At 55.6% G+C, this 20,056-nt stretch overlaps 2 protein-coding genes across 2 annotated transcripts; both read right to left on the bottom strand.

Annotated features, from left to right (window-relative positions):
- Positions 1-169: 169 nt before the first annotated feature.
- LOC114079222 (kallikrein-1) lies at positions 170-3,982 on the bottom strand. Its single transcript, XM_027920383.2, has 5 exons — positions 3,937-3,982; positions 2,195-2,354; positions 1,091-1,377; positions 848-984; positions 170-325 (listed from the first exon to the last, which is right to left on the bottom strand). Exons 1-5 carry the CDS (start codon positions 3,980-3,982, stop codon positions 170-172), a joined length of 786 nt encoding a protein of 261 aa, XP_027776184.2.
- Positions 3,983-5,493: 1,511 nt separating this feature from the next.
- Positions 5,494-10,172, bottom strand: Klk15 (kallikrein related peptidase 15). Its single transcript, XM_027920386.2, has 5 exons — positions 10,130-10,172; positions 7,146-7,296; positions 6,391-6,674; positions 6,160-6,296; positions 5,494-5,646 (listed from the first exon to the last, which is right to left on the bottom strand). The coding sequence occupies exons 1-5, from the start codon at positions 10,170-10,172 to the stop codon at positions 5,494-5,496; spliced, it is 768 nt and encodes a 255-aa protein (XP_027776187.2).
- Between the last annotated feature and the right edge of the window lie 9,884 nt (positions 10,173-20,056).

Raw genomic sequence — 20,056 nt, 5'->3', positions numbered from 1 at the left:
TCATGACTGCTCGAAAGACTGGGACCCATGGGGAAGTTCTAACTTTTGCTCTATGGCTCCTGAGCGTGGAGGTGCCCACCCAACATCTGGAAGGCCAAATCATGCCAGAACTTTACGCTCATTTGATGCATATTCAGTTTTACTGAGACTAGGACACAACGTGGGACATTCAAGGGTTGTTCTCTATGGTGTCATTTATCCAAGTCATATGCGAAAATATTTTGGTGTAGATACCAGGCATTTTGGGACTGCCACATGGGACATGGCCCCATGACGTGACACCCTGGAGCTCACCATTGCAGACCAGTGGGCCTCCCGAGTCACCCTGGGAATATGAGAGGGAGAGGGGGTGAGAAGGGTCTCCAGGGCCTGGGTTCCAGCTACAAGCCAGCTCTCAGACCTGGGGATTCCAGAGCCCACTCGTGGAAGAAGGCAGGCAGGGGCTCCAACAGAGGGACAGACTGCTGGCCAAGGGGACATAGAGTCTGTCTCCTGCACAGGGGTGGGGGGGGCACGCGCATGGTCCAGGAGGACAGTGCCTGCAGACCTGGCGGCAAGGAAGCAGTAGGTGCAGCTAGGAGACACTGGGGGGTGTGTGTCCTGGAGCTAGCTCTCCAGGGAACTTTCTAACGAGACATCCACACCTGCAGAGGACCAGGGGGGACTCCGTGTGGAGGGCGAGGTGAGGGCGGGGCCTGCAGCGCGTGTGGGGGAGGCTGAGGCTCTGGAGCAGGGGCTGCAGCTGGGCAGCAGAGGAGCCATGCACACTTAGCTATCAGACCCCAGTTCAGAATGGGAAGAGCTCAGACCCCAGCCCTCCCACACCCCGGGGGAGGGGCTGGCTCACCACACAGGTGTCTTTGCCACCTTTCAAGTGCCCAGCGCACAGCATGGTGTCTGTCACCTTCTGGGAATGGGCTTTGTCACACTCTTCATTAGACAGGATTTCAAGGTCCACGCACCGGAGATCATCTGGGTACACATCTGCAGGCCAAGGAGAGAAAGGGCTGTGGCCGGATCCCAGCTGGCTCCTCACCCTCTCCCTCCCACAGGCGTCCAGCTCCAGGCTGCACCGTCTAGCCAAACGCACACTTGTCTGGCTCTATGCTGCCCCAGCCCGAGGCAAGGCAGGTGCTCCCCACTTCTGGCTCCTGGGTGGGCAGCTCCAGGACCTTCACAGCATCGGTGATCTGCACGGGCTCCGACAGGCGGAGCAGCATCAGGTCGTGGCTGTAATCCTCATCGGGGAGGCGGGTGTGGTTCTTCAGGAGGCTCAGGTTGAATCGCGGGTGTGGGAAGCTGTCACTGACTTGGGCATACTGAGCCAAGTCTTCATCGTCAAACAGGTTGGGGCGACCCAACCACAGCTGGTAATTGCTGGGGGAAAGGATGGAGGGAGTGAGGAGAGGAGGGGCGGGAGCACGGGGAGGGTCCCCAAAGAGAGAAAGTGAGGAGAAAAGCCGGGGACAGGGACAGCCAAAGGGAAGAGGAAGGAGAGCGAATTGAGAAGGTGGGAGACGGGTGCAGGGTTAAAGAGAGAACAGGGAGCAGAGAGGAAGTGGGTGAGCTGAGAGAGGGGGGAGGCCTGGGAGCGGCTCAGCTGCAGCAGCTGGCCAGGGTCCCCAGCAGGGCAGGCAGCTGGGCACAGAGCCCAAGGTCACCCCTGCCCCCGCCCTCCCCGCTCTTCCTCCTCCCTCAGTTGCCCCCCCCCCCCCAGCTCCAGTTCAGCCCTTCCCTGTGTCTCCCCCAGAGGGGACTGATGATCACACAGGAGAAGCAGGGCAGAGCGGGAAGCCCCCTCCCAGGCACACAGGTTGGGGTGCATGCCTGCCTTTTCTCAGGGTCCCCCTGGGAATGGGGCCAGTAGTGATGGGGAGAGGAGTGAGCCAGAGACCCAGAGAAAGAGAGAGGGGTGGAGACATGCAGTGCCTGAGACGGTGGCAGAGACTCAGAGACAGAGAAGAATGGAAGACAGCGGCCAGACCCCAGCCCCGCCCGGAGAGAAAGAGACACACACAGAGCCAAGTACTGAGAGAGCCACAGTGGGGACAGGGTCTTCAGTCCCAGCTCTGCTCCTCCTTGCAAAGCCAGCACTCTCCTGGCCCAGCTTTGCCTGAGGTCACCCTGGGAATGGCCCTGGCTGCCCACTTCTGGGGGGCGAGACTCCTTTTCCCCAGCCCCTGCTGGTACCCACTTGCTGATGCAGTGGGCAGCTGTGAGCACCCACTGGGGGCGCACCAGGACGCCCCCGCACTGGAAGCTGCTGTAGTGGTACACGGCCACCTGCCAGGGCTGGGAATGCTTCTCACACTTCCAGCCACCGATGATCCGAGACTGCACGGGGGGCGCAGCGCCTGTTGGAAGGATTGGGGGACGAGGCTTAGAGGGAACTGTGCTGAAGGTTGGAAGGGACATGGGGGTAGAGGGTCAGGACTGGGGACCTGGGGACACAGCCAAGTGCTTTGGGGAAAGGACCCAAATTCAAGAGTCACCCCTGAGCTTGTGAGTGGATGGCTAGTCCTCATTCTCTGAGAGCAGAGCTGGCCCCAGGAGTGAAGGAGAAGGCAGCAAGACAAGAGGCAGGCGTGGGTCTGGAGGTCAGGCCACTTGGGGTCTTGGGCTGAGGGATGGGAGGAGAGTGTCCAGAGGAGGGATTCCATAAAGGAGTCCCAGGAGAATCAGAAGCTGGAAGAAGAACTTGAGGTGTTTAGGGGCTCCTAGGCTGGGGAAGCAGGGCCTGCGTTGGGCTTTTGAGGTTCAGGAGAGGAGAAGGCGTTAAGGAACCAGGTCTGAGAGGACAGTGTATCTGGGCAGGGGAATCTGGGGCTGATTTGGGGAACCAGGTCAGGCTGGAAGGGGCCAGCTGGGCTGAAGAGTTAGAATTTGGGGTTTCCAAGTTGAAGGATAAAAGAAGGGGCAGGGTTAAAGCTGGAGGAGGCTCCTGTGAGGTTTCAGGGTCCTTCCTGTGTTGCAGAATGGCCTCTGATGGTCCTGAGAACAGGCTGCATCAGGACTGGGATGGGGACCCTGGAGGGAGTGGTGACCGTTGTTCTGGGATGCGGTCAGAGGTGGGCTCTGCTTCTCCTGGGCTGAGGGTGCTGGGGAATCTGGAGGCATCCGGGACAGGCATGGAGAAGGCCACACGGCCGTGAAGTGGAGATGGAGGACTCGGCCGATGTAGGGTTTCAGAATCACGGATCGTGGTTATTGTGGTCCTTTGGGGAGGTCAGGGCAGGATGGCTGGACTAGGGAGGTAGTGTGGAGCTGGGGGTGGAGTCCCAGGAAGCAGAGCTTTGCTCCTGGGGGGGAAAGGCTGGAGCTTGGGGAGCGATGGGAATTCTTAGGGAAAGGAGCCCTTGGTGGAGGGCTTGGATTTCCATGCTGGGAGGGAAGACTGGGGTGTTGTGTGGGGTTCTGGGGAAGCGAGGTTGTCTGGTGGGATCTGGGAGACTTGGGAGGAAAGGAGATGGGATGTCAGGGTCTGGAGGACAAGATGGATTGCTGACAGCTGGGTGGGAGGGTCACTGGGTGAGGTGGGATCTGGGGATTCAGAAGTCAGACCATCGGACTGCAGAGAGAGAGAGAGAGGGTCAGAGGGGATAATCAGGGTCCCAGGGTCTGTATGGGACTAGAGATCCCCTGGAAGAGTTGGAGAACCCCAAAGAGAGAGAGAGATGTGCTGTGGACTTGGGAAGAGGAGAAAGATCTGGGGAAGTGGCAAGGAGCAGGGACTTCCCCCTCGAGGGAAGGGAACTGTGAGGGAGGTGACAGTGTGGAGGACTGGGAGAGAAAGGAAGCGCCTGATCCCTGGTGTAGGGTGACTGTGGCCTGGAGGGTCAAGGCTGGGGTGCTGGGCAGGAGAGGAAGGACTTACAGTGGTGAGGGAAGCATGAGAGTCAGGGCCCTGGTCCCCTCCACAGCCCCCCACTGTCTCACCAGTCCCCCCCAGAGATAGGGCGAGGCTCAGAACCAGGAACCACATGGTGACAGAGGTGTCCAGAGGCAGGCAGGAGCTGAAGAACCTCCTTGGGGAGCCTTTAAAAGCCCTAATGCCCCCAGAGCCCCGCCCCTGCCCTGCTGGCACCCAGATGCTGGCCAAGGCCCTGCCCCTGGCGGTGGGCTGGGCTACCCTTTCCCACCCCTGTGGAAGGGGAGGGAGAACCTGCACCTGTTGTCCTGTGTGCCCTGGATCACACTGGATGCAGTCCCAGGCTGAGGCCAGGAGGGGCAGGCCCTGGAGCTCAGGGGCGGGGGACGACTTGCTCAGGGGTACAGGGCACTACTCAGAGCCCAGAGAGCAGCTTCTCAGCTGCTAGCTCTCCCTTAAATATAAGTCTTGGCATTCACACTGCCCTGAGGCTTGCACTCCTAGACCTGAGACTTGGTCCTTAATAAAAATTAGGGGGACTTGTACATGTTACAGGGACAGTTTCCAGGGTCTCCCAGGGCAAGATCTCTAGCATTCCCATGTTCAGTGTGTCCCCAGTGTTGGGATCACAATGACCCTTTCACTCCTGAAGGTCATGTCCTCTGAAGCCCCAGAGATGTGGATTAACCACCCACCCTCCTGGGTCACGATTATCACCACAAATTCCAACTTCCACTCCCATTCCACCAATAGAATAGTTAGATCTCAAGAACCAGGTTCATGTGCTTCCACATCCCGTGATCTTGAAAAATCACATTTTGAGATCTCTGAAGAGAACCAGGAACGAGATTCCTGAGGCCTCAATGGTAAACCCACAGGCTTCCAAAGTGTTATCTTGACTCTTTGGTAAAATCAAAACAGCTCACAGGGTCCCAGCCTCTGCTCCCTAGGAATCTGATTAAGGAAAGGAGGTGTTTGCCTTTTTTTTTGTCACGACCATCAGGAAACCTTGAACTAAATCTTTAAGATAAAGAAGTCATTCTGGGTGACCTAGTGTGTGGGGGTCCCTCTCTGGGATTCAGTGATACAGAGTATTTACTCAATGCCAGACACTATTCTAATCAGTTCATAAGTAGGACCTCAATTTATCCTCATGACCACCCCAGGAGGCAAGTGATATCAGGATCAGGATTTTACAGATGGGAGGACCAGGGTGAGTGAGGTTGAGACCCTGTTCAACAGCATGCACCTGCTCACATGTGCTGAGTGGACACAGCCCTGCTTGAAGCCATGTCCTCTCACCTACTGGAGGGACAGGTTGGAGATGGAACCGTGTTCTATGAGTCCCCCACCCCCAGCTTCTGGCTCCCATTTCCCTTCATCTCCAGAAGAAAGTGACAGAAACTCCTACAGATAAATGTGAATCAACCTCTAATCTTGGTGTTAAACAGGTGACCTTGAACACCAGCTTTGGCTTCAGTCATGACAAGTCCTTGGCTACCATCTGGGATTTAGACAGGGACATAGTAGGTGCAGGGGAGGACAGGGACATAGTAGCCTAGTAGGGCAGGACGGGACCGCTGGCCAGCACTGGAGGCTTCCCCTCAGTCAGGTAGGCCAATTAGTCAGTTCCTCTTCATGGTTTCCCTGATCCACTCCAGGTAGCGGCAGACTTTGGTATAGACACCAGGCTTGGTGGTGGTGTCACAAGGGACATCACCCCAGGACACAATGCCCTGAAGAGCACCTCTACAGATCAGGGGTCCCCCGGAGTCACCCTGTGGGTAGAAGGGGGTGTCTCAAGTTGAGAGGGAACTTCCTGGATTCAGAGCCACCCCATCCCCATCCTAATCACTATTTGCAATCTCAATCCAACCCACTCCATCCCAGGCACCCCCAGCCCCACTTGCTCAGCTAAACCTGAAGAAACTCAACCCATCCAAGCAAACCCATGCCCATCCTCACATCTAACACAACTCACTCCCAGTCTCCACATCTAATGTTTCCTCTCCAAATCCATCCCAGCCCACTTCGCCCCCAACATATTTCCCATCCAAATCAAACCAAACTCTTCCCCATCCTCACACCAATCATGCTATCCCAAGCTAACCCTATTTCCATCTTTAGCTCTAACTCCAACCTAACCAGTATTATAACCACTCTTACTATCACACATCTAGACTTAACTCTAGCATCTTCATGGCTCCAATCACACAAAATCCAAGATGTCCCAACTTTCCAGCCCGTACCCACCCGCTTTCTCCCACCTCCTAGCCCCTCTGTGCTCTGACCTCGCAGGAGTCGGTTCCTCCGCCCTCCACTCCTGCACACACCATGGCGCTTGTCAGGCGTCCAGGGTAGTCCTTGTTACAAGAGGCGTCCGAGATGATGCTGATGTTGGCACAATGCAGCGTGTCTGGGAGGCTCACTGGGGAGGACAGCAGACTTGGAGCATACAGTGCATTTTGGCTCCCGTCCCCTCTACCGGGAGCCCTGGAGGATAGGTCCATCCTTTCACACACCTTGAGACTCAGGGCTTCCTGTGGTCCCGGACTCCTCGTTGGACACCAGGCCCCAGCCAGACACCCTGCAGGCCTCTCCTGGGTCGGGGCAACGGGTGGGCAGGGCCACTGGGCGCACCTGGGGGGTCAGACGCGCAGGTCTGGCTAGCCGCACCAACATGACGTCATGGCGGTGGCTGCGTGCTTCGTACTGCGGGTGGGGGATGACGCGAGAAACCATCCGCAGTTGCTCGGGGCCATCACGCTTGCGCAGATGGTGCTCGCCCAGGCGCACTCTCATGAAGCTGTGCAGCGAGTCGTTACCCGCAAGTGCAGTAAGGAGTAGATAGAGAGATCAAAGAGTGTGCAACCTGGAATCCTCTGACCCTTTGGGAATCTCCAGGTGCCATTATGAACCTATATGCCTGAGGCCAAAAGGTTCCAGCTCCTGCCCCTCGGGGATCCGGGAGTCTGAAAGCCTGGGCGCACCTGGAACTCAGCCTCCATGCTTTCAGACCTTCCCTCCTCAGAATCTAGAATTCTCAGATCCCCAGACTCTCCCCCCCCCCCCAGAAAGATGGGGCCTTACCAGCCTCTTTCCTCCTTCAGGGACCTAAGAGCCCTGACCTCCAGCTTCTTCCTCCTTCAGAACCCAGGAATATGGACCCTCTTCCCCGTTCAACCCAAAGCTCCAGGCACCAGCGCGTACTTCCCCCAAAACTAGCCCCCACGCCTGTCCCCGAGCCCCGGCAGGCCCCCACGCCCCGCCTTCATACCGGGTGAGGCAGTGTGCAGCAGAGAGCACCCAGCGTGGGGAGATGAGGGAAGCCCCGCAGTTGAAGCGCCCACGCTCGAAGAGGGCCACTTGCCATGGCTGGGAGTGGGGCACACACTCCTCCCCTTCCAGCGCCTTGTCTCTATCCTGGGCTGGTGGGGGAGGGGCAGAAGATCCTTGAGACCTGGCCTCTTCCGCATCCCGACGCCTTTCTTCCATCCTTTTCATCCACGTCAATTTCTTTTCTTTTTTCTTTCTTTCTTTTCTTTTTTTTTTTTTTTTTTGTATTGGGGATTTAACCCAGGAGTGCTTAACCACTGAGCCACTTCCCCAGCCCTTTGAATTTTCTATTTTGAGACAGGGTTTCACTAAGTTGCTTAGGTCTCACTAAGTTGCCAAGGCTGGCCTCGAACTTGTGATCCTCCTGCCTCAGCGTCCCAAGTCCCTGGGATTACAGGCACGCACCACCACACTTGGTCCCAATTTCTTAAGGGTCCCTGCTGTTTATTGTGAAGCACTGTCCTCTCTGACTTTTACAACGAATGCCTTTTGTGCAATTCTAGTCTAGCCCCACCTGCTAAGGAACCCGGGAGAGGGAGGACAGAGAAAGGATCAGAGGGCAAGGAGTTCTCTGGGATTGGGGGTGAGGCTCAGACAGGTGATCACTTGGAACTAGTGATTCAGGGTCCCAAAGTATCATGATATCAAGTGAATATAGCCACTCAATAGGTTTGACACACAGTCGTGGCTCCAGGGTCTGTATATGTCAGTCACATTCACCAATTGGCCCCATAGGGTCCTGAACACACACATATACTCCACCAGGTTTGCAAGCACAGGCACAGACAGGGAGAGCACTTTAAGCTAAAAATCAACTGCAGGTGCATGGGTTAGAGCTTCGAGAATCAGAGAAAAGACACTGTGTATGAATATGAACAGTTAACACATGGTTGTGTACACACACACACACACACACTCAACATTGGATACAGGTCAGACCTAAATTTAGTCTCCAGTGTGGTCTTGGCTCCCAGTGTCACAGATAAGCACATGTACATAACAGGTCTAGGCAAAGAAGGTGGGGTCCTTAACCCTGGGTTCAAATATACAAGGTGTGAGACTTAGAGCAAGTTATTTGATCACTGTGCCTCTCTTTCCTCATCTGTAAGATGGGGATGTTTGTAAAGATGAAATAGGAGGGTGTGTGTGTGTGTGTGTGTGTTGAATCATACCTGCAACATTGTAACTGGGAACTGCTTAGTAAATGCTAGTTATTCTCAACAAAGGACCCAGAGATTTATTTGTGGGCACACATATGGACGTACTAAGGTAGACATCTGCATCGACCTCCATGGCCAAGGTCAAAACCGTGATTCAACCACAAGTCATTTTGTAGAATCAAAGTTGCAGACAACAAACTAGAGAACCAACACTCAGACGTGGACCCACCAGATCAGACTCCAGGGCAACACCCAGACATAGGGCCAGGCATTCAAAGTCAAAGACTTATCAGACGACTGGGATAGGTCATGTTTATCCATTTCCAGATCAACCCCCAAGCAAGATCCATGGTGTTCAAGGTCACTCATCAGGTTTCACCTACAGGGACCTGGTTCATGCATATGGGCAGGATGTGGAACCCCCCAATACACACACACACACACACAGGGGCATATACCTATGACAATAACAGTGAAGTCTCAGTAGCATAATGTAGGTAATTTATATAATAAGCACTCAATAAGGATTGAAAAACTAAGTGCACGAACTCTGGGTTCAAATCCTACCTCTGCCACGTGCACACACACACACACACACACACAATGGCGGCATGCACAAGGACATCAGGACATTTCCAGGTCAAAGGACCACAGCCTCCTACAATGGGCAGTGTGCATGTGGGCAGGGTGTATACCCCCAAGGTCACAGCCGTGTACACAGACACCCTCACTGGGGCTGGATTTGCATAATTGGACCAAATGCCCCCACTCTTCCCACCAAGTTGAGGGTGAGGCCGGGAATGCGGATGTGGTACATGAGGGGCTTAACTGAGGAAGGGTGAGGTCCTCTACGGAGAAGGGTGTGAGGGCGCTGGCTGAACAGCTGGGCACCGGGCTGCACCTGGCCAGTCCGAGCTGGAGGAGGGTGGAGGCCCCAGCTGGGTGCAGCAGGCAGGTGGGAGGCAAGGAGGGGGGCACAGGGAAAGCCCCAAGGGAGGCTGGCAGCATGGGGAGGCCTGAGGGGTGAGGGGCAGGAGGGGGTTAAGGAACAGATCTACTTGAGAATTTCTCCAGGGAGGCATCAGGTTACATGTGATTTATCCAGGGGTAGTGGCAGAGCTTGGGCTGGAGCTAAACTGCCACCCAGGTGACCTTGACCTAGTGGCCATCCCTCTGGCAGTTGAGGGATGTGGTGCTCACTTCATATGGGCCCTCGAGGGCCCCATGTTTCATTCTCAACCACCACCCGTGGGGAGGACTGCCATCTCCATCATGCACTGGGGAACTGGAAGGTGGCAGAGGTGGGATTTGAACCCAGAGTCTGAATTCTTGGCTTCTCCACCCTGTTCAATGTTTATTACATGCATTACCCACATTATGTTGCTGAGGCCTCACCATTATTGTCACAGGTACCTGCTGTCTTATCCGGAAAGTACTTGAGGTCCAGAGAGGTGAAACACGTTTCTCAAGGTCACCCAGCAAGGAAGGGGCAGGCCCAAGACTCAAACTCAGATTTGTGAGATGCCAGAACTTTGGACACTGTCATGGGCAGGGAGAGGTTCCAGACAGCAGTTTCCAGAGTCCCAGTGGCTTTTAGGCTGGCACAAGGACTCAGGAGCTTTGGCAGGTGGCTCAGGTGGGATGAGGGTGGGGGCAGGGTCATTGGTGGTCTCTGTGAGGTAGGTGCTTTGGGGTCTCGGGACCTATGCGTTCTGTGGAGGGCACCATGCTCCCAGGCAGTGGGACCCACCCTCGGCCCCCTCACCTGCAGATGTCACCAGGATGGAGAAGATGAGCAGAAGCCACATTGTGGAGAAAGGCCAGGGCTCAGTGATGTCTGTGGAGAGGAGAACCAGAACCGGGCTGTGTCTGGACCCCACCCCCAGGATGCCTCCAGGCACCAGCTCATTCCTCCCCCCAACCCCCTGCTGCTTAAAACCTCCTTCTCCCCACCTTCTCCCCTAGCCCCCCACCACCTGCTCTTCCTGCTGGGTTCCCATCTCTGGAGGGTCTACTGTTCCTCTAGGCACCAGGACAGACCCCAGGTGCCCCCGCACCATGCCAACAGCTCCTGATCTCTCCATCCCCAAGGCCCTGGCTCAGGACCCAATCCCAGCCTCCCCTGTGGCCTCTTGGGTCCCCTTCAGTCTAGCACTTCCCCAGCCTGTCTCCAAACCAAGGTCCCCCTGGGCTCGTCCACTCCCAGAGCTGGCCGTCCATGCCCCTCCCTGCTCACAGCCCCCACAGACCCCTTAGTGATCCCGGGATACAGTCCCAGCCCCTCAGCCCCACCTTAGAGGATGTGAGCGCGCCCTTGCCCTCCAGCCTGTCTGGCTGGGTCTCCGTGACCTTGTCCTTCTAGTGCTGCTGTTCCCCCTTCTGCAGTCCCATGGCTTCACACCTTTGCTCAGGCTGTGCCCCATCAGGTATGCCCTTCTCTTCAAGGTCCACTTCACCCCCGCAGGCCTTTTCTGACCTCCCTGGCCCTCGGTGGCGTCTCCCTCCCCCACCAGACTGGGAACTCCTTGAGAGCAGGCCCCGGCTGACTTGGTTCTGGATTCCCAGCTCTGCGGCTGCCGGGTCTGGCCAACGGGGGATTTGGGGAAGCTTTGGGAGTGAGTCCTTCCCTACCTGTCCTTCAAGGCTCAGCCCGGTCTTCTCCGGACTGCCCAGTGCCTAGCGCTTGTCTTCTGGACTCCTGCCTCCATGTAGCACAGACACCCACTCACAAATGCTGTCTGGCCTTTCCCTGTCCCCCATCTTGGGGGCTCTGAAGAGGGGGCTCAGGTCAGCTTGGGTCTGTGTCCCCAGCCAGCTTGGGGCCTGGCATGCAGGAGAGAGCTCTGGAAGGTTGTTCTCCTGGGTTCTGGCTCAGATGCTTTCAGTGACATCCTCTGGCACACTCTATCTCCCCTCCTCCCATAGGGGCTTTTCTAGAAGCTTCAGGACATTGTCTTGGCTCAGATTCAGCTTGGGCCCTCAGTAACGGACACATGGACCTATCCAGTACCCTTGACACTCGATTCCCCCAGGGTGGTCTGTGTTGCCCCTCGCCCACTCCGGCTTCCCAAGTTCTTTCTTAAAGATCTCACCCCCTCCAGATCTCCAGGAGCATCTAGGGCAGCTTGGGTGGCCGCAGAAGGGAAGCAGGCACCGGAATGCCTGAATTTATAAGGTCCCAGCCCCACCTGGGTCTCGGGTTGGGTGGTGTAGGGTGGGGTGAGAGGTGTCTGAGAGCCACGTTTACAGGCTGGACGCCTTGGTGGCTGGTGGGGTGGGGGACTAGGTTTAATGAGCATTTATGGGCTGAAGTTATTGTCTGAGTCTGTGAGAAGGAATTTTCCTCCAGGGGCAGGGGACAGGAAGGCAAGTGCAAGAAAATTTGGAGGACCTCAAAATACAGAGCTTGGAATTTGGGGTGTGGAGTGTGGAAACTGGATTCTAGAGTCATACGTCTTGTTCCTGGCGCAGGATTCTGGATCTTGGATTCTGGAGTTGGAGCTTGGATTCTGGATCTGGAGCTTGAGTTCTAGACTTTGGGGTCCTGAATTTGTCATTCACAACTGGAAGTCTGGAGTGTGAATTCTCAAGTATGAGTTCTGTGATCTCAGGTCTGGAATCTGGATCCTGGGGTCAAGGTTTTGAATGCTCTTTGAGGTCTCAGACTTGGATTCTAGACCCCAGGTATTTGGATCTAGAATCCAGATTAGGAATCTGGACTTGAGGTCAGAGAACTTTACACATGCTGTGTGAAGCCTGGGGCCTAGAGTACAAATGGTAGATTTTGGATTTTGATGCCTTGTTCTAGAGTCTGCTCCAGACTCAGATTTGGAATATGAAGTCTGGGGTTCTAGATCTACATTGCACATTTAAAAGGCTGGACTGGGAGACAGACTTGGCTTCCACAAGTCTGAGATCGCTAGGATCTTGACTGTAAAGTATGAATTTAGAGACTGGGAACCTAGGTCTGTATTGTGGATTCTGTGGTCTTAATTTTGGGTTCTGGAGCATGAAATTTGCATTCTGGAGGCCAGAGATCAACACTAAGATGACCCAAGGCTTCAGGTATTTGGGGCTGGCTTCTGGTGTCTCAGAACCCCAGAGGGCTCTGAGCAATTGTCTAGAGTCTCACTAATGAGTAAGTTCAGAGAGCAGGAGGGACTTACCTCAAGTCAACCAGCAAAGGTTGGGACCTGTTCTACACACCATCCCTCTTCTGTCTGGGAAGGCATCTCCTTTATGGGAAACTGCTGTATGGTTGGGACTCGGCCCCTCCAGAACCAAAGGCCTTCCAAATCTCTAGAATATCAGACTTTCAGATTCTAGGCCCCAAGACATTCAGACAGTCTAGGTCCTCAGACACTGTGGAACCCAGGCTTTTAGAATACTCTAAAACCACAGATCTCCAGACACCCTGAAACTCTGGAGCTTCCAGTGTGCAGGAGCCCCAGACCTTCGGGCATACTAGAACTTCAGGTCTCCAGCCATGAGAACTCCAGAGCTGCGGACATTCTGGATCCCTAGGCTGAGAGCTATTCTAGAGCTCCTTCGCCCCTTTGTCTCCCCCAAGTTCATGCTCTCGGCCACAGCTTCAGTTGCAGGCTCTGGGCCGTGCCCCTGTGCTCAGTTACCCATCTGGTTATGATGGCTTCCTCCTTAACAACCTCCACAAAGGGGCGGCACAGCCACAAGTCATACAGAGGACAAGAGGCAACGGGCAGGAATCCAGCGTTCTGACCCCAGGCACCGCTGGCTGGCCTGCGGCCCCCTGGCCGCCTGCGGCTGTTGGCAAGTGGTGGTGGTGACAGATGAGCCACAGACCTCCCGTGCCAGGCCTGTGTTGAGGGCCTTCCATCACGGCAGGCCGCACGTGCTCTTCCTTGCAGCCCACGCAGGCAGGTACTGACATCGTCCGCGTGACACCGACCAACCTTGACACCAGATCTGGAGCAGACCGCCCCTGCGCAGCGACTTCAGCAACCCGCCTCCTGCCGGCTCTGGCCTGCTCAGACCCGAGCAGTGCTCCGGGCTTTCTCCGCAGATGCCCTTCACCTGCCCAGCTGCGGCCTGAGCCTTCTGACCCCCTCTAACCCACCAAGTGCGTTCTCTCCTCCTTCAGACCGAACTCCAGCCTCCGGCAGCGACCTGCTCCCGCGCAGCCCCTCCCCAGTGCCCTCAGGGCCCTCTCACTCGCAGGGCCCTAACTCATTTCAATCTCCAGACTCCCTATGGGACCATCCCACCTCCACATCCACCCATTTATATCACCAGACACCAGAAACCTGTCCACCCTCCCCTCCCCACATTCCCTGCCCTCCATCCATCCCCAGTCCTTGACCTTCGGCCCCAGCCTCCCCGCCAACACCTTTTTCCCTCCTCTCTGTCCCCTTGGCCCGGCTCCAGCTCAGTCATTCTCTCTCCCTGGCCCCAGGCCCCAGGCCCCAGCAGTCTTCTTGCCCTCATCTGGCAGTCTGTCCCCTTGGTGGTGGCAGCCACCACATGGCCACAGAGGGTCTTTGCATACCCAGAGCTCACCGCTCCCCTCCCCTGCTCACAGCCTCCCCTGAAGTGGCTCCCTATAAACCTGATCATCAGAGGACCACCCCAGAGAGCTTTTCTAGGAGAGTCACGTTAATGTGTACAAGGAGATAGCTTGCCCTGTCCATGATGTCTGCTGAGTCCACTCCTGGAGGTGGAATTGTTCAAGACCACACAGGCTGCTAAAGTTGGGGGGTCAAGAGACTAGGGTCCTGGGTGGCCCCTTGGGTGAGAAGCATCACCTATCTATTGCTTGGGTGCTTGGGGGGGTCTTAGGTTGGGGTGGGCAGAGGGGGTGGGGCCTTCCTGGGTTGGATGAGATAATACCCATGGAACAGGTGTGTGAATTGTAAAATCAGGCTGAGTCTGAAACACCGGTTAACACATCACCTAATTCAGACATGGGCTCTGGAACAAGCTGGGCTGGGTGTTAATCCTGTCTCTGCCACCCAGTGCTGTGTGCCCTTGGGCACATTTCCGGGCCTCTCGGTGCCTTGGCTGCCTGTCTATTAAGTGGGAGTGGCGATTGCCTCTTCCTCCTCTGTAGAGGAGACATGAAGGCCTGATGTGATATCAGTGCAGGGTAACTCTAAACCCTTTTTTTTTTTTTTAATGGTGGGGATTGAACCCAGGGGTGCTCTCTCACTGAAATATATCTCCAGCTCTTTTTTATTTTGACACAAAGTTTCACCTTGAACAGGCTGGCCTTGAACTTGCTATCCTCCTGGCTCAGCCTCCTGGGAAGCTGGGATTACAGGGAATGAGGGGGTCCTTCTCAGGTGACAGTTGGCAGCAGCAGATCCAGGACTGAAGGGAACTTTGTTTCTTGATCTCCTGGGGTGGCAATTTTCTCAGAATCCCTGAACCCCCTTTATCAAGAACCCTGTTTTACAGATGGGTAAATCGAGGCTCAGGGAGAGAACATGAATGTGTGAGACCCGAGCGTGAGAGTGTGACATTGAATGGAAGACCGCCACGTGTGGAACATAGCTTTTCTCTGAGACTTTATTTTTTGGGCCACTTTGGGGAAGATTGGAGGAGACAGGAAACCTGCCTTTCTTCTTCTTGTCCTGGGAGGGTCCTGACACTAGGTGGCGCCAGCGAGTATTTGTCCATAGGTGGTTCTTTCCACAGCTTGAGGGAGGAGGGCCAGGGCCTGGACCCCTGGGTCAGCCGGAGGAGGACTGGGGCTCTGCAGTCCAGGGTCCCTGAAGTAAGGGGAGGCTTGCCAAGAGAACAGCAGTATATCTGAGGGTCTGGGCAAGGGGCAGGTACATGAACCCCTGCAAAGCCTGGGCAGAGAGGATGTATTGGGGTTTGTCAGACCCTGGGTCGGCACCGTGGTTGTGTGGCCTGCAGTTCATTGTCCCCATCTGGTGGCAGGCATAGGTTGGTATACAGTTGGATGAGTGAGTATCCCTCAGGGGACTCCTCCAAAGGACTGGAGGACCTGCGGCCACTATGGGGCTCCAGACGGACTTCCGCTCCCGGCGCTGCCTCCCACTACTGCCCACCGGCACCCCAGAGCTGCCCTGGGGTCTTCTCCCCACAGTGACTGTTGCGCTTCTGCTCCTCCCTCCCCGTGGCCCTGAGAGCTGGCCTCTTTCTGGAGACCAACAAGCGGGCTTAGGGCGGGATGCTGGCTGCATATTACCAAGGAGAGGTGGCGGAGCAGGGCTCCTGGGGCGGAGTCCAGGCTCTGCAGGAAGCGGGGAGGGAGGGAGAGAGAGAGGAGAGAGAACAGAGGAAGAAAGGACAGGCGGTCGGTGGGGGGATGGGGGGCATCTCCTGGGTCTCAAGCAAAGGCTCAGTCTGAGCCATGGTCCAGTCCCCAACCTTGGACCCTGATTAATTTTATGTGTCAACTTGACTGGACTAAGGGATATGCAAATATTAGGTGTGTTTCTGAGGAATTTCTAGGAGAGATCAGCATCCAGCAAAGAAGATCTGGCTCCGCCCCTGGGCGTGGCCTTCATCCAGTCCACCGAGGGCGGAAACAAAGAAAAAGTCCCTCCGTCCTTGAGCTGGGCTATCTGTCCTCCCTGCCCTTGGACTCTGGTGCTCCTGCTTCTCTGTCTTCTGCACTTGGGCTGAATCACGCCACTGGCTTCCTGGTTCTGCAGGTCAGACGGCAGATGGCAGGACTCTGGCCTCCGTAATCACCAGGGCCGACTCCCTCTTGTGCGTCTGTAAATCCTGTGGGCTTTATGTTTCTGGGAAACTCTAACACTGACCCTCCTCTTCCCTCATCCAGCCCCCACCAAACACAAACAGTGAAAATGAGAGGACTTCCACCCCCACCCTTCCTCAGACGCACACACGCTCCTTCCCCCATCTGTTCCTCTGGACCACACAGAGGTACACATGTCACCTGCAGGCAGGAGGAAGAGAGCACGGTGCTGGGCTGGGCGCACACACACACACACACACACACACACGCGCGCGCGCGCGCGCGTGCACACACACATGAATGGCATAGGTTTGGTCCCAGAGTTTGTGCATCTCAGCAAATTCGTTATCACACTAAGTCACATATGTGGCCATAGTCAGCCGTGGACAACTGGACCTGCACACTTAGGCTCTGACAAGGACAGCGCTCTAAGCTGAACACTCTTGGCGGGTGTCAGGTGGCACTTCCAATAACCAGCACAGATGTTCACGAGGGAATGCAGATGGACGGTTAGGACTTGGACACACACACACACAGACCCCATCTAGCCTCCAGTGTGGCCGGGACATTGATGTCACCCAGGCACACGCCACACACAGGACCCGGACATGCAAGGGAAGGTCTTACTAAGGTGCATAGGGAGAGACGCCAAGGTGTCCTCAGGCCCCTGAGACAAAGGCAGTCAAGGTTCTATGGTACAGTGGCCACACCCAGAGGCCACCCACCTGGGTTCACACATACCAGCTCTGAGTCCTCAGAAACTCAGCTGACTACAGTGAGCTTCCATCTCCTCCTCTGTTATGTGGGGGCTCTCAAGGGTTAAATGGGAAACTGTGTGTGTGTGTTTACACATCTGGATGGGTGTGATAATGCCTGCCATATCATAACTGCTTCATAGCCAGATGTGCTGGTGCACACCTGAAATCTCAGCAGCTCAGGAGGCTGAGGCAGGAGGATCACAAATTCAAAGCCAATCTCAGCAATTTAGGCCCTAAGCAACTCGGTGAGACTCTGTCTTTAAGTAAAATTAAAAAGGTAAAAAGGATTAGGGATGTGGCTCAGTGGTTAAGTGCCCCTGGGTTCAATCCTCAGTACCAAAACAAACAAACAAACAAAACCCCCTGCTTTATAAACATGAGTTGTTTTAATCAGATACATGATTTATTTAGGGGACATATGTATGGATACTCACATTGTGGAAATCAGTCCTCCATTTCCTTTGGATGTGTGAACAGTATGCTTGGGGCATTTGCAGCCCCAGGGCTGGACATACACACACCTCAGGCAGACCTTAAAGTACAATCCAACACACACACACGCACGCACGCACACGCACGCACACACAGAGCAGGAAGGGTGCTCCTTAGAACCTGGCGGCTGGCACTGTGGGAACATAAAGTGAAACACAGCTCAACGGCCTGTGTGTCCATCAGCCACCCCCAGGTGTCTCCCCTCCTCTCAGTGCCCGGCGTCTGGGGCTCTGCCGTCTCTGGGACTCCGTCCGCTCTGTGTGTCTGCTTCTGACTCAGCGTCTGCCTGACTGTGTCGACCCATCTCCATCCTGGCCCCCGTGTCCTCCCGCACACAGTGTTACACAGGGATCTCTTATGTCCGGGGTTCCTTCTCCAACGCCAGGCTCCAGCCTGACACCATGCAGGCCACACCCACTGGGTCCCGTGTGGGCAGCAGGGCCTGTCCTACCAACAGGACGTCGCAGTGCAGCTGGGTGCTTTACAGCTCATAGGCCGACGCTGTGGGAAGCCGCGGACAGCGGCTTTGGGTGGTTGCTCTGGGGCACCCTGTACTTGCCTGGCGCACCCTCTTGGGGCTGTGTGGGCAGGTGGTTCCCCGCAAGCTGAGTGAGGGACAGACCAGAGTAGGCCACCTGGTCCACTGACCCTTTGGGATCCTATTACCTTCACCCCAGACTCTGAAGCCACTGGCCGTGGTGTCCCCTGCCACTTGCCCCTGGTAGCTGACCTCCGCTCCTGCCCTCCTGTCCTTGGACCCAACCCTCTAGGTCAGGATCACATCAGGACTTCAGGAAATGCCATGTTCCCAGTCTCCTCCATTTTCTCCCCAGGGACCTGTGAGAGTAAGTCCCATGTCCCTCTACACCAGGGGCTGGGCACAGACTCTTCCTCTGTCACAACCCAAGAATCGCGGACCCCCTGCTTCCTCACAACCAGCAGCCCAGACCCCAGGACCTGCCTCGGTACAGGATGTGGTGGTGGGTAGCAGAGAGAAGCCGCACCGTCCACCTGCCCAGCCCAGCCCAGCCCAGCCCACCAATGCGGACCCCGCCTGGAGAGGGGCCAGGGATTCCTGAGGATGGTCCTTGTCCCCAACCCTGACCCTTCCCACCCTTCCCCCTGCATTGTATTCACAGTTGCTGCCATGGATTTCTGCAGATGTCTCTGGCTTTTAAAACTAGACCGCTGTCCTCTCTCTAGCTTGTACCGCTGCCCGTTCTCTCCAGACGTTCCTGTCTCTCCCTGTCCTGTTTCTGTAGGACTCGGGAGAGCAGAAGGCAAAAGAAACAGGGAGAGAAGGGCTCTGTGGCGGGGGTAGACACACACATGGGTGCACACAGGTGGCTCATTGGTCAGTTCTGGTCCCCAGCACAGAGCCTCTAAAACCCTTGGGATTTCCTGGATAATAAGCATATTTTGTTCTAATGACATGACTATTTTTTTTTTTGTACCAGGGATTGAACCCGGGGGGGGGGGTGCTTAACCACTGAGCCACATCCCCAGCCCTTTTTTGCATTTTATTTAGAGACAAGGTTTCACTGAGTTGCTGAGGGCCTCACTAAGTTGCTGAGGCTGGCCTGTAATTTACGATCCTGCTGCCTCAGCCTCCAGAGTCACTGGGATTACAGGCATAAGCCACTGTGCCCAGCATGATGTGACTTTGGATTGGCCCCCCTGGAAAGGAGTGTGGACCGGCTCCCTCCATTTCTCCCCCGCCCTTCCTTCCTCAGTCTCTCTGGGAGACACAAGTGTCCACAGCACCACCTACTGACACTCTTTGATTTGCCCGCTGGGACTGAGAAAGCATTATTGCACAGTCTGATAGGTGTGGTCCCTCTCACCAAGATCCCTTCTAGGAACACACTGACTCATGTGGGTCACACACAGACATGAACATGTTTAGCTGTCACACAGATGGGTGTCACACTTTGGAAGGACGCAGCAGGCTGGTCTCAGGGACACACGAGCAGATTTGCAATACTCTGGTGGCAGGTCCAGACACCTGCACAGGTGTGCAGTGGCAACAGATGTGGAGTCACACGGACAAGTAATGACACCGCTGGGCACACAAGTCCTGGAAATCGTGTGTGACAGTGTGTAGGGTATTGCTGACCAGGGAACTTGACTGAGCCCCAGGGTCTGAGTTTAGCTGGGTCACACATAGACATGGTGGATCACCTTCATGGATGACCTTCAGTGTCCAGCCCTCCAGAAGTCTGGCTGATATGAGGCCCCAAAGCCCTCACTGTGAATCACACTGTCAGACTGTTGGGGGGTCCAGGCCCCGGGGCAAACAAAGTCACTCTAATCAGGCAGGAGAATCCCGAGGTGTGGACACGGCCTCCCAGGAGCCGAGGGCCAAGGCCTGACCCTTTGGACAAGGTCCAGCCTCTGCTGCACACTCTCCTTCACAAGGTCATGGCAAGACTCCGATGTGTATGTGAGGTGCTCGTGGGGCTACGGGAGCCACCACTGCATGGGGACAAGAGGCCACACTGCTGCTGGTGGTGCTCCACAGAGACTCAGGGTCAAATGGGCAAGAAAATGGGTTTTATGAAAGTCAGCTTTGAAGGATGATAGAAGAAACTTTTTTTTTTCTTAAAATTTCCATCTTCAGAAAACTCAGGAGCCAGGAAAGCTTTTTACAAGGGGCCAGGTAGGACTGGATGTGGTGGCGCCTGCCTGTGATCCCAGAGACTCTGGAGGCTGAGGCTGGAGGATTGCAAGTTAG

Source organism: Marmota flaviventris, chromosome 18 (assembly GCF_047511675.1).
Source record: "Marmota flaviventris isolate mMarFla1 chromosome 18, mMarFla1.hap1, whole genome shotgun sequence".
NCBI classification, from domain to species: Eukaryota; Metazoa; Chordata; class Mammalia; order Rodentia; family Sciuridae; genus Marmota; species Marmota flaviventris.
The sequence above is the reverse complement of the archived record's forward strand: the minus strand, read 5'-3'. Positions and strand labels throughout refer to the sequence as shown.